The 13,799-nt window shown below is 47.0% G+C and overlaps 1 protein-coding gene across 3 annotated transcripts in view; it reads left to right on the forward strand.

The window, feature by feature from the left end:
• The window catches only part of Acly (ATP citrate lyase), a 40,889-nt gene that overhangs the window by 13,527 nt on the left and 13,563 nt on the right, over positions 1 to 13,799 (forward strand). For 2 of the 3 annotated variants that reach the window (XM_047543335.1, XM_047543333.1), the window contains exons 11-18: positions 1,403 to 1,520; positions 3,320 to 3,474; positions 3,976 to 4,066; positions 5,180 to 5,209; positions 7,827 to 7,968; positions 8,279 to 8,447; positions 11,262 to 11,366; positions 12,255 to 12,451. In XM_047543335.1, the coding sequence (XP_047399291.1) occupies positions 1,403 to 1,520; positions 3,320 to 3,474; positions 3,976 to 4,066; positions 5,180 to 5,209; positions 7,827 to 7,968; positions 8,279 to 8,447; positions 11,262 to 11,366; positions 12,255 to 12,451 (1,007 nt within the window). The remainder of the gene's footprint in view (positions 1 to 1,402; positions 1,521 to 3,319; positions 3,475 to 3,975; positions 4,067 to 5,179; positions 5,210 to 7,826; positions 7,969 to 8,278; positions 8,448 to 11,261; positions 11,367 to 12,254; positions 12,452 to 13,799) is intronic. The other variant, XM_047543336.1, reaches the window with a different exon arrangement.

A 13,799-nucleotide genomic window follows, 5' to 3' on the forward strand; every position in this document is an offset into this window, starting at 1 on the left:
ACCTCCTGGTCTGTTATCTCGTGGTCACCAGCATCTTCTCCAAAACTTTAGAATGAGGAAAATGTTTTGATGACTTGGGACTCCTGCCCTGATCCAGCCTGGGTCCCTCCCTGTGCATGGGTCAGGGCCTTGGCCACATGAGTTAAGGAAAATATAATGGCTAGGTGACAAAACAATGTGTCTCAAGAATTATCCCCTTCAAGGTAGTCACCTCAGGAGGCCATTAATTATTTTTTACCGTCAAGCTCAGTGGGGCTGTGCAGAAACAAGTTCCAAATGTAGTCATTTTTTGTTTTGAAAATAATGAATAGATGTCAGCCTTGGACTGTAGTTCAGTAGTAGAGCAGTTACCTAGCGTATGAGAGGTGCTGGGTTCTATCTTCAGTACTCCACAAAAATAAATAAATAAATAAATATTGTGTCCATCTACAACTAAAAAAAAAAAAGTCAGTCAGTCTTAGAAATCTGAGGTCTCAAGAAGGGATGAACCGTACTTCATCAGTCCTGCCTAAAACAGGGTCTCCATAACTAGACCTGATTCAGTGGACAAATATAAAACAGGTGCATCTTGGCAGCTTTTGTTTTAACTTGGGATTAATCTAATCCCCTGCAATAAAGGTAGCATTCTTGGTAAGGATTGTTAAGAGTGGAGCAGGAGCTGTGTAGAGCTTTCTGTAAAATGCCACGGGTGACAGAAATTAGACTCCAGCTCATAAACTTGCCCTCTGCCTGGAGAAATACTACTGGAAGCACTTTTCAGTCTCCCATTTTCCCAGAATGGACAGATATCCATAGGAAAAGCTGAACTCAGGGGCACTCAATCACTGAGCCACACCCCCAGCCCTTTTTTTTTTTTTTTTTTTTTTTTTAGGGATAGGGTCTCACTGAGTTGCTTAGGGCCTCTAAGTTGCTGAGGCTGGCTTTGAACTCGTGATCCTCCTGCCTCCCGAGCTGCTGGGCTTACAGGCGTGCATCACCGTACATGGCATTTAAGCAGATTTTGTCATTGAAGAAGATTTTGTACCTTTCCTAGGACCCCAGCACAGATACCCACATATACACTCACACACCTGCAGTTGCAATGAGTGGTAAAATGACTTAGGATGAGAGAGACCATCAAGCCCTGCTGATTTGGGGGCCCAGTGCACCAGGGTTTCGAAGAGATTGGCTCTCTGCATCCCACAGACCCACCTCAGCATCATTACAGGTGGTCATATGCTGGAACTTTGGGTTACACAGATCAGTAGTCTTGTATGTGATCCTTGACTCCTAGCGCATGCCATGCTTCATGGGAAGCAGCTCTTATCTGGTATACCTGGTGCATTTGTTTGTCATGGTTGTAGATACTTGGTTTGTGGCTGCTTACTTTAGTCACTTAACTGTCATTCCTTTGGACTTCCAGGGCATCGTGAGAGCAATTCGAGATTATCAGGGTCCCCTGAAGGAGCACGAGGTCACAATCTTTGTCCGAAGAGGTGGCCCCAACTATCAGGAGGGCTTACGGGTGATGGGAGAAGTTGGTAAGATGAGAACTTTTCTCTCCCTATTGTCCTGAGGGTCTGTGCCCTGCCGTTTTGGGATTGCTGCAAGAGAGTTGATCTTCAGGTTCTTTCATGCTCCCATTCCCCATTCTGCACGTGTAACTTCCTTCTACTTCCATTCTCTGCCACCCCCTGACAAGGTACCTGTCTAAACTTGAGAATGGGCAAAAGAGCATTGTCATTCAACTCTGTGTTTAAGAAATAGAGCCAGGCGCAGTGATACATGCATGTAATCCCAGCTACTTCGGAGACAGACAGAAGGTTCATGAGTTCAAGGCCAGCCAGAACATCATAGTAAGACCTTATTGCAAACAAACAAACATGGAAAGACTTTTGTGACCCTGTATGGTAGCATTGAGAGTATTGAGCAGAGAAATGACACAGCTGGACTTAGGTTTGACTGTGTTCTTTGCTGGGTGGGGAGCAGATAGAAGGGCAGCATAGTAGAAGCAGGGAGACCATCTAGGAGGCTGGGAATGGTGCTGGGAATGAGGTGGAAGGGATGGAGGAAGCAGACTCTGGACCAATGGTGGCTAGGGTGTTGGGGGAAAAGGAGCAGGGTCAAGCAACTGGAAGAATAGTAGAGAGTTGCCCCTGGTTGAAATGGGGAGGAAAGGAAAGGAAGTGGTCATGTGGTACCATGTTGATTTCCTTTCACCCCTATTGTGTTTTGGGTGACTTGTAGCTTCACAAAATCCTCAACTCAGAGCTTTCAAGAAGCCATGTATCGTGTCTTATCAGTCAGAACTATAATGGGGTCTACTTAAGTCAACCTCATTAAACCTGAAGCTGGTGCACTTGCGGAACAGCCACTTTGGTCTTAAAATGCAACCACTGTAGCTAAGAGCAGTTCTGTGTGGAGCAGGCCTTCATGTGAAGATCGAGTGGGAAAGATAGAAGATGCTCTTGCTTGGTGAATGTGCCCTCTGATTGGAGAGACAAAATCTTTTCCATTCTCACATTTTCCCAAATTGGTGTCTGTGTCAAACACCAGCTCTGTCCCCTGTGCCTAAATCACTTGAAGTGGTACCAAGTGCTGGTTTTCATTCACATAACATGGAGTACCTCCTGTGGACCAGGCACTGGGGCAGCAGAGTGAATGTTACCAAACTGCACTCACAGATGGAATAGACAGGAAAGCAATTGGATGAAGATGCTGCAAGGGTCTGTATTGTGTGGAGATGGCCTTTGAGGCCAGGTAGCCCCTGGGTTGATCTAAGTGTTGAGAGAGCAGTCAGGTCAAGATCTGTGGCTCTGGGCTGGGGTTGTAGCTCAGCGGTAGAGTGCTTGCCTAGTAGGTTCAATCCTCAGCACCACATAGAAAGATAAATAAATAAAAAAAGACATTGTGTCCATCTACATCTAAAAATATACATATATATAGTTCCTGGCTCCATGCAGAGTCGTGGAGAACAAGGGTGTTTAGGACAGAGAGACCAAACTGGGGAGACAGTCACCTTCCAGTGCTGGTGATGAGGGTTGAGGAGGTAGGGGAACCGGGGAGCCAAGGTGTAGGCTGTGTTTAGGAGGAACACACACTAATAGTGTGTTTGGTCACTTAGCCCTGCCAGTAAAGCTGTTTCTTCTTGTCAGCAGGTGATCTTTAGAGAGATTTGTTTAGTGGTGAAATCTTGACAGCTGGTTTGTCCTGGATAATTGTTTTTGTACCAAAAGTGCCAGACATTGACCTAGGCAGTAAAGGGGCCTTTGTGGAGTCCCATGTACTTGGGCATTTATTCAGAGACTTGAATCATGGCTTCCTCTCCTTCCCCTCACAGGGAAGACCACTGGAATCCCCATCCACGTCTTTGGCACAGAGACTCACATGACAGCCATTGTGGGCATGGCCCTGGGCCACCGGCCCATCCCCAATCAGCCACCCACGGCAGCCCATACTGCTAACTTCCTCCTTAACGCCAGTGGGAGCACATCGGTAGGTACCAGCCTTCCTCCTGCCTTCCCAGAAGGAATCCTCCTGTCACCCCTGCCCCCTAATCTAGGATATAGTGAGTGTCCCTCCTTTACCATTTAGGGGCACATGGGAAATATGGCTAAATCAGTACATGATTGGTTTCTGGATCCCTGTGCCAGGGTTTTTGTTTGTTTGGTGTTTTTTTGTTTTTGTTTTTGTTTTTGTTTTTCTGTTATTTTGTTTTTGTGCCCCAGACAAGGTAGAATAATGGAAAGATTGAAAATTTAAAGTCACACCTGAGTTCAAATCCTGACTCTTCTCCATTTGTACATTTGTAACATGAGATGTTATTAATTCCTATCTCAGAAGATCGTGAGAATAGCATTTTTAGAAGCAGCTTCTAAAGAACAATGTTGTACATAATTTTTCTTGACTGATTTCTTTGGGGCCATAAGAACTAGTGGCTGTCCCCCTGCATCCATATGTGTAACTGTAATCTTTTTCTCTCCTTGTACCACCCAGACTCCAGCCCCCAGCAGGACAGCATCTTTTTCTGAGTCCAGGGCTGATGAGGTGGCACCTGCAAAGAAGGCCAAGCCTGCCATGCCTCAAGGTAACTCCCAGAGGTTTCGTACATTGCAGGAACTGGCCTTGGTGCCTTCCCTGCCTCTTCCCTTTCTTAGTCTGCTTGGGCCAGCAGAGGTGATAGAAAGCAGTTTGGGCTTTGCCGCGAGAGTGGACTTGGCATGGGTGAGAACCAGACACAAGAATGAGGTGGTTTGAGCCTTCCCTGTGGGCTCTCCTAAGGACCCACACTGTCCTGGGTCACCTCACTCTCCATCTGCTTCTACCCCTGGTCTTCCTGGGGAGCTGTGAGCTGATGAGGGAGGCTGTGGAGAAGAGAGAGTTTCAGAAATACTAGGAGATGGGAAGTCCTCCCAGGGCAGGAGCTGAGAGCTCAGGACCGCAGAGCAAGCTCCTACAACAGAAGTCCCACCCGACTCCCAGCTAGCTGGGACTCTTAGGCACACATTCCCTCCTGTGCGAGTACAGCGTAAGAAAGGCTCTTGTCTCCTAGCCCATCCGTACCGCGCCTAATTCATCTTTGTCCTGATTCCTTGAACTGTGATCCGGCCAGCCCTGGCAGCAGCGTTAGCTGAGCAGCACTGGTTACCACTGGGCCAACGTTGCCTGTGTACCTTTTCCTGATACAGACTATGCTAAGGCATTTTGGGAAATGGTGACACGAGGTCCAAGGGCTCATGAATAGGAGCCACTGCCCTGTGGGCCCCAAGCCAGAGCTTTGTTCCCAGCAGAGAATGACAGATCCAGCCCCATGCCAGCCTAAACACCATGCTGTATTTCATGGGGATAAAGAGGAACTGGCATTAAGAGGCTGAGACCTGACCAGCCTGAAAGCGCAGTTGGGAGTATGTCACCCAGCTGTCTCTCCAGAGGACTGGGGGAGGCTGGTGTTCGGCACTCCCACCTCACCTTCATCCCACTACCCTGCTCTGCATCCCGGGATCTTTTGCCCTTTGCTGCTTCTGTTTCTGCTGGCTGGTGCTTTTGCCCATTCTGTTGACTTTCCTCCTGTCCATTGCAAAAATAAGCAGGGCATTGGCATGGAAAGGCTCATCATGGGCCCTTCCCTATTCCCACTCTCCTGCCAACGCCTTCAGCCATCAGCAGGTCACTCAGTTGCCTTGGTCATTTTCTTTGACAGATTCAGTCCCAAGTCCAAGATCCCTGCAAGGTAGGATGCCCCCACCCTGCTCCAGTTCTGCGTGTGGCTTTGTTAGTGGGTTACGATTTTTCCGTGTGCTTTGTTTCTCCCTCTCCTGGTGGGTTACGGTGTTGTGTGGTATATTTTCTGTCCCCGCCTTGGTGTAGCCTGCCCCCAAGTCCTAGTCTTTGCTCTCTGTCCCTTCCCACCCCTGATCAATACTCAGCCCACTCGGCACTCTCCTCGCTGTGGCTGGCTGTCTCTGGCTGCTTGCCTGGGAGGAAGGTGAAGACTGCAAGCAAGCGAGAGCCTAGAGCTGTGCCCACAGCCCTGGAGAGTGCAGGGGTGTTAGGAGGGAGGGTCCCCTGGGAAGGAGGGAGCCATTCAGCCATAAGGGGAGTGGCAGAGAGCAACAGGTGTTAGTGTCTGCTGGCGCGCAGGGAGCCCCAGGTCACTCCTGATGCTCATCTGCATTTCACATGTCCTTGTCTTCTCACTTGGCCTGCCTCAGCTTCCGCACTGTGAACTTCATCCCAGGGCGCCTAATGCCAGAACAGGTTTAGATTTCTCCTAGGTTTTGGTGGAAGAGCAGGCTAGGTAGAGGAGAGGGAGAAACCAGGAAGGGTGTGCAGTGTATCTATAGATGAAGTCACTGGAAGGGGTCTGGGCTTTGTCTGGTGTCTAAGGTCACCATTTACAGTGCATGTTTTCTGCGCATGCTTACACTTACCTCTTGATCGACGAACTCAGTTAATCAGTTCTAAGCTTCAGGGCTTCCATGTAACTTTTTGACATACACAGCTCTGGGTACAGGAGAGTCTTCTGGGGTGACTTGGACCACTTGCTAGGGGGAAGGGAAGGAGTAACTAGGCAAGGATACCGATTGTATAGGCAAGGGTGCCGATTGTAGCCCTCTACTTGCTTTTAATCCCTACATTTTCTGCTTCTGGCAGGACCTAAGTATGGAAAGGACAGGGACAGACTAAGTCCTCATCTCGCCATTCAAAGGAAGGAGGCCTCTGAGGAGGGGGCTTGAATCCCTTACTCTCTGTAACAGCTGTGGGGAAAAGTGGACAGAGGAGGGTGGACAGGGACAGGAACAGAGCAGACTGAAGGGAGTGAGCCCTATCCTCAGCAGGTCCAGAGGAGGAGCCTGGGGTGTGGGAACATACCTGCTCTCCCCAGCAGAGTTCTGGGGCTTCCCTGCTGCCGGTGGCTGATGATGGCCCCCCTTTGGTTCCCTGTGCTTGAGGATGCAAGCACTTGAGCTCTGCCCTTTTGTGCTGGAGGTGTGTGTGGGTGTGTAGAGATGTGGGCTTTGTCCTGATCTCTAAAGACAGGCGGGTGTAGATGTGTGTGTGTGGCACATGCCCACAGACTCAGTGTTCACACCCCCTGGGAATGGCACAGCCCCCACTGGCTTATAGTTTTGTACAATTGAGCTGCTTCTTAAGTCACTTCATATTCCTGTCTCTGATGCTAGATGACCTTGGACCACTGTCATTTGACTTTTCTGGGCTTTAGTTTCTTGGTGCTAGAAAGTGTGAGAATGGGGTTAGATGACTTCCATTGTTCTGAGATCCCATGTCTCATCCATCCGTAGATCCAAGCGACAGTCCCAGGATTCTGCAATATCAGGAGCTTTCTGTCCTGAGAAGCTTACTGCTGGCCTAACAGGGATTTAATCAGTCCTTGAACTTGGTTAGCCATGCCTGCAGGAGTACTTTAGGTTAATTAGTACCAGATGCCACTGGGTAGGTGCATTGTTCTCCTTGGGGACCTCAGAGCCTCCCCTAGGACTGCTTTCCTTCACCTGCCTTACAAGGGTTGAAGGGGAAGTTACCTCCTGCCTAGTGGCAAGCGGGCCTTTCCCTTCAGACTGAGCATTACTTCCACCAGCTCCTTTTGTTCCCTTCTGCCCCTCATCATTCTCTGCTCACCGTGTCCCAGAGTATTGTTACGAGCAGTGAGAGCCATCCAGCAGAAGGGAGGAGTCTGGGAGGAATAGGAGAGGAGGTCAGGGGGCTTGTGCTGCCAGCCTGCTCTCTCACCTTGCGCCAGAGCCCAGCTGAACCTCAGAGATAAGGCTGCCCTGTCCTCGGCCCTGGCTGCAGCATACTTCTTCTTTGGACCTACACTGACACAGAATCCAAACCCTGACCACAGCTATTTTTATGTCCAGAATTCCAGGGTGATAAGCATTGTTGGGGAGTTGATTAAAAAAGTCCTGGGGCCATCAAAATGGGGAGAGCTGAACATTTTTTTATAGTGACTTTAACGTAATTTATTAAGACCACACGGATGTGCCATTTACCTTTCTTATGAAATTTGGCCTGTAGGACTCTAGGTGGCTTCACTTGTAGGGCCTGTTCTCTACATGGGGACTTCTTTATCTGTTCGTTGAGGTGCTGTTCATCAGCCAGGCAGATCTTAGCTCTTTCTGCTCTCTCTGCTGCCTCCTTCCAGAAAAACTAAGGCACCTCCTCCCCCAAAAGTTCTGACAATGCCATCATCCTAACATTCTTCACTGTTTCGATGGGCCACCTTTCTGGACTCGGGGCACGGATGGATCTAGCAGGCAGTCCCTGCCCCTTGAGGTCTCCTTGCAGTGTATTCTGGGTGCACTCGCTGTGTCTTTGCCCACCAGGAAAGAGCGCCACTCTCTTCAGCCGCCACACCAAGGCCATCGTGTGGGGCATGCAGACCCGGGCGGTGCAAGGCATGCTGGATTTTGACTACGTGTGCTCCCGAGATGAGCCCTCCGTGGCCGCCATGGTCTACCCCTTCACGTGAGTCATGCCCCAGCATGGAGATGGCTAGCCAGTGGGATTCCTCCTTTCCTCTCTCCCTTTGAGATGAAGCTGGGGTGACGGGAGGGGTGGGGGTAGGGGTGTCAATTAGCTTCTGGCCTTTGTAGGGGAAGGGCCTGCCCATCCCAGAGACTGGGGCAGTTGGTATTCCTGGGAGATCTTTTCCCCTTAGATGGAGAGTCTTTGAGACCATGCCTGTTCTCTTTCTAGGTGAAGTTCCTCCCTTTAGTTTCACTCTCACCAGTCCTTGACTGGTTGAGGGTGTCCTAACTCTTTTACTGTCTCACAGTGGGGACCACAAACAGAAGTTTTACTGGGGACACAAGGAGATTCTGATCCCTGTCTTCAAGAACATGGCTGATGCCATGAAGAAGCACCCAGAGGTAGATGTGCTGATCAACTTTGCCTCTCTCCGCTCTGCTTACGACAGCACCATGGAGACCATGAATTATGCACAGGTAGGTGGTTAGGCTGTGGCAGGGGGTACAGGGAGGAGGTGTTGGAGTGGGGAGCGGATGACTCCAGAATGGTGTCCATGGTTATGGACTTACACAGAAGGAATGGGAGTTGGGAGAGGCCAGTGGTTTGAGTATTTACTGAAATCAGGCCAGGCCAAATGGGCTGCTTACCTTGACAAAGGGCCAGTTCCAGCCTTTAATCCCCCACCAGATCTTCTCTTTGCTTTCCAAAACTGGCTGAAAAAAGGGTCAGAAATATTTATCATAGAAAAAATTTAAAATACTTTTAAATTATAAGTAGAAAACATTTCATGGAGACATGGTGGCTGACCTTATTCACACCTCTTCTACAACTTTTTCTGGATTTTGAACAAATGGAGTAATATTGCACATATCTAATGTGTAATCTTTCTTCACTTACTCTTTCCACATCAGTAAATAACATGTTGGTAGCGTTGTTTTTGCTTTTCCAAGTCTAATGATAAACTTTGTGGGTTAACATTTGCATATATCCTTAACTGTTCCCCTAACATAAATTTCTGCATCGGACTGTACAGGTTGGAAGCTTTTGATCCATGCTGACTTCTGAAAAAGATGGAGTTAGTGGTGTGAACTACTTCTGGTAGTACACTTTGTCCCCTACACAACATTAAACATTTGTCGAAATTAATAGGTATTCTATTTAATTAGTATTTCTTTCATACGCACTCTCTCTCTACTTTTTTTTTTTGGCACTGGGAATCAGAACTAGCCCTTCATATGTGCTAGGGCTAAGCAAGTATTCTTCCTAACCCCACCACCTCCAGGAACCCAGTCCCTCATATATTCTACACAGGCGCTTTACCACTGAGCCCCATTCCAGCCCCATCTTTCCTTCCTTCCTTCCTTTATTTTTGCAATTCTGGGGATCAAACCCAATACAGAGCTACACCCCATCCCTCTATTATTTATTTTTAATTTTAAGACAGGGTTTCAAGACCTTGTGGAGGCTGACTTCAAACTTGCCATCCTCCTGCCTCAGCTTTCTGAGTAGCTGGGATTGCAAATATATAATCATTGCACCCAGCTGCATGTTTTTGATCATTAACTAAGATGAGATTTTAAAAATTGGTCATTTGTATTCTATGATGTTCCCTCCTTCCCCTTTTTTTCTTTTGGGTGGTTGTCTTCTGTTTTGTAAAAGCTCTTTATAGATAAGGATATTGATTCTTTTTTGTCTGATCCTCTAGATCGGCTTATTCCAGTTTATAACTGGAGAACATCAAATTGTTTTGATATTTAGATGAAAAGAAAAGAAAATGAACTGCTTTTTTAAGATTGGAACAGACTTGGGCAAACTATTGCCTCAGGCAAAACCTAGCTCACCACTGGTTCTTATAAATAAAGCTTTATCAAAACACAGCCAACCTAACTGCACCAATAAAAAAATGTGGGAAAGAAAAAAAACACAGTCAGCACCAGGCATGAGGAGGCAGGAGGTGCTAAAGCAGGAGGATCACAAGTTTGAGGCCAGACTCTGCAGCTTGACAAGACACTATCTCCGAAAAGAAAAGCAGGGGAAAAAAAAAAAACGGGATGTAGCTCAAGGCTGGGTTCAATCCCTACTACCAAAAGGAAAACACCCACAGCAGTGTTGTCATTCACATGTTGTCCACAGCCACTCTCACTCTAGAAAAACTGCTGCTGAGACCACATGACCCAAAATTTTTTTTGTTGTTGTTGTTGTTTTTTTTTTGTGGGGGAGGTTCCAGGAATTGAACCCAGAGGTGCTTCACCACTGAGCCTTATCCCCAGCCCTTTTTATTTTTTATTTTGAGATGGTCTTGCTGAGTTGCTCAGGGCCTCAACAAATTGCCGAGTCTGGCTTTGAACTCGAAATCCTCCTGCCTCAGCCTCCTGAGCATTTGGGATTACAAACATGCACCACTGTGCCTGGCTAACTATGATCATTTTTTTTTTTTTTTTTTTTTTTTTTCTTTTTCCCCCTTTGGTACTAGGGAGTGAATCCAGGGATGCTTAACCAACAAACCACAGCCCCAGCTGCCCCCCACCTTTTTTTGGTGGTGGTGGTGGTGCTGGGGATTGAACCCAGGGCCTTGTGCATGCTAGGCAAGCACTCTACCAACTGAGCTATATCCGCAGCCCTTTTTTTGTTTGTTTTCTTTTTTTTTTTTTTTTTTTTTTTCCTTTTTTGGATTTTATTTAGAGACAAAGCCTCACTGAGTTGCTTAGGGCTTTGCTGAGTTACTGAGGCTGGCTTTGATCTTACAATCCTCTTGCCTCAGCTTCCTGAGCCACTGGGATTACAGGTATACAGTGCCACACCCTGCTAAACCATGATTTTAACCCTTTACAAGAAGTTGTTTCTGGACTCCGGTCCAGAGCCAGAGATTATTCTTGGATACATCCCCTTCTGGCTTGCTCCTTCAACCCACTTTCTGGGCTGAGTGTGGAAGCAGCTTTTTTCACTCACTGGCCTTGTCCTTGCGATGACATGGTGAAGACTCAGCAGGTACCAGGGAAAAGCCACAGATAGCTGTTTTCTGGGTAGGTGCAAGGACTGGTAGGGATCTGAGTATTGAGGTGAGAGACTATAGCAGCTTTGACTGTAGCAGGGTCTTGGAAACATTTACTAAATACTATGACATTATCTACCCACTGCCTCTTTTGGAGAATGGGTTAGAGCCTGGGTAGGCAAAGAGGCCTGTGGGAAGAAGGAGTTGTACTGATTGTCTTGAGATGAACCCTTGAACTGTGCTGCCTTGTGCCTGTCGGGTGGCGAGTTCACAGGAAGGGGCTGTTCTTCTCCTTTAGATCCGGACCATCGCCATTATAGCAGAAGGCATCCCCGAGGCCCTCACGAGGAAGCTGATCAAGAAGGCAGACCAGAAGGGAGTGACCATCATTGGGCCTGCCACTGTGAGTGTCCCCTCCAGAAAGCCTTTTAAACTTGAGGCCATTAGGATAAGTTTTGATTCTTCGGTCCCTTTCCTAGACTGGGAAGATTTGGGGAGTACTTGTTGAGTTAGTTCATTTTCAATTAGTTTTTAAAGTAAAACTCCACAGACCATCACCTTTGTAGTTCCAAGGATCGAATGGGAAACTTTTTATTTTTTTGGTGGGGGGGGCCAGTTAGTGTTTATTTACTTTAATATAATCATAGTACAGTCTGATTATTCCTTTAACTATAAACAGAAGAAAAGACTACCTGGAAGCCTTGCTTTTTTTTTTTTTTTGTCGTTAATTTTTATTTCTTTAGTTGTTGATGGACCTTTATTTTATTCATTTATTTATATGTGGTGCTGAGGATCAAACCCAGTGCCTCACGCATGCCAGGCAAGTGCTCTACCACCGAGCCACAAGTCCAGCCCTCAGAAGCCTTACTTTTGACCTGAGGGTCTTCACATAAGAAAAAATTGCTTTGTGAATATTTGTTTATACTTAGTTGTTGCTTTAAAATTTTGAAGCTAGAATTTTTTAACTAAACATGGGAACTTTATCTCAGAGGCAGTATATGATGGACCACTAAGAGGCCCAGCTCTGCTGTACACCTTTGCTAGGTGCATGACCCTCTGGAGTAATGGAGGTGACTTGAGTGTACTCATCTGAATTTGTAGTAGTGAGCCATCTTTTTTCTGCATAATGTCTCAAGGGATTCTTCCCAAGCAGGAAACTCCTTAAGCAGATATTAATTCTCTCAGCCATTTTCTCTCCAGAGGGGCTTGGCAGGTAATATGGGAAATTTGTGATTCCCCTGCACCCGTAGTCAGTCAAGAACCTTCTCTGACGCCCTTTCTGTCCCTGCAGGTTGGGGGCATCAAGCCAGGGTGCTTTAAGATTGGGAATACAGGTGGGATGCTGGACAACATCCTGGCTTCCAAACTCTACCGCCCAGGCAGCGTGGCCTATGTCTCACGTTCTGGAGGCATGTCCAACGAGCTCAACAATATCATCTCTCGGACCACAGATGGCGTCTATGAGGGTGTGGCCATTGGTGGGGACAGGTAATGAGCTGGAGGCTGGGGAGGGGCCTCCCACACTGAGATTCGGCCATTGAGCTCCAGGCCAACAGGGATGTTGCTTAAGTCCATAAAATGAGATTTTTCTACTCAGCCTCAAGACTGGCAGAATTATGAAATCCAAAAATACAGGGAAATGTGGTTTTAAGGGTGTTTCAGGGCTTTGGAGGTAATTCCTGTCTTTCCTCTTTTTTTTTTTTTTTTTGTTCTATAATGCAGCCAGAAGGAGGCAGCAGAGTGCAGTGGTTAGGAAAACCAGTTCTGAAATCAAAGACCAGAGGAGTTCAAATCCCAGATTTCCTGTTTCCCAGCAGGCGTCCTAGGCAGGTTACTTAATCTCCCTAGACTGCCACCATCCTTACCCATCAAATGGGTAAAATAAATGCCCCTACCTCATGGGGTTGCTGGGAGGGCTAAGTGAAATAATATATTTAAAGTAGCTAACTCATGGCCTGACACTTACTACATGCTCAGTAAATGTTAATTGTAGTGAATAGTGTTATCTTATTATTGTTAGTGGAAATGATGATCAATAGATCATCAGTAGAGTAATGTGGAGTAATGCCTGACACTAAATCCATAATAAATATTAGCCATTGCTGTTTATTTTTGTTGCTACTTTAAAATTGCTGCTGTCCGGCTGAAAAACCAAAAGCTGTTGGGAAAGTGCTTGGTCTTTTCTATCTCCCTGGCCACATCATGTCAGATAGGATCCCCATAGGAAGGACTTTGGCTGCAGTTTTCAGGGGTGTAATCAGAGGGGAACACCAATCCTTGGGTGCTCTCTGACCAAAGGTTGCACGTCACAGAGGTCTAGGAAATGCTGCTTGTTATACTGTCCCCTTGGACATGTAATGCTCTTGAGAATATCAAAAGCACACAGAGCTACAGAGAGGTCTCCTTAGCTTTATTCCTTTTGCAAACTCTTGTGACATTAGAAAATAGAAAAAATACATAGAAACTGCTGGGGTGTAGCTAAGTGGAAGAACACTAACTTACGTGTTTGAGGTTGTGGGTTTAATCCTCAGTACTAAAAAAAAGGGTGGGGGTAGAAACTTGGGCAACAACCTGTCATCCTGGAACATGGCTCCACATGAATTAAATAGATTATCTATTGCTGTGTTTTAAAAAAATAAAGTTGCTCCCAAGCAAAATGGCGTCAAGTAATGATAAGACTTATCCTTGGGGTTTCTGTGGTCCAGCATTCAGGAGAAGCTCAATAGGGCAGTTCTGGCTTGTCAGGGTCGGGTTTTCATGAAGTCGCAGTTGTCAGCAGGGCTGCAGGCTGCTGAGTGAATGCTTGCCTGTGGCTAGAGATGGCTCATTCACATAA

The sequence above is a fragment of the Sciurus carolinensis genome, chromosome 3 (genome assembly GCF_902686445.1).
Source record: "Sciurus carolinensis chromosome 3, mSciCar1.2, whole genome shotgun sequence".
Taxonomy (NCBI): domain Eukaryota; kingdom Metazoa; phylum Chordata; class Mammalia; order Rodentia; family Sciuridae; genus Sciurus; species Sciurus carolinensis.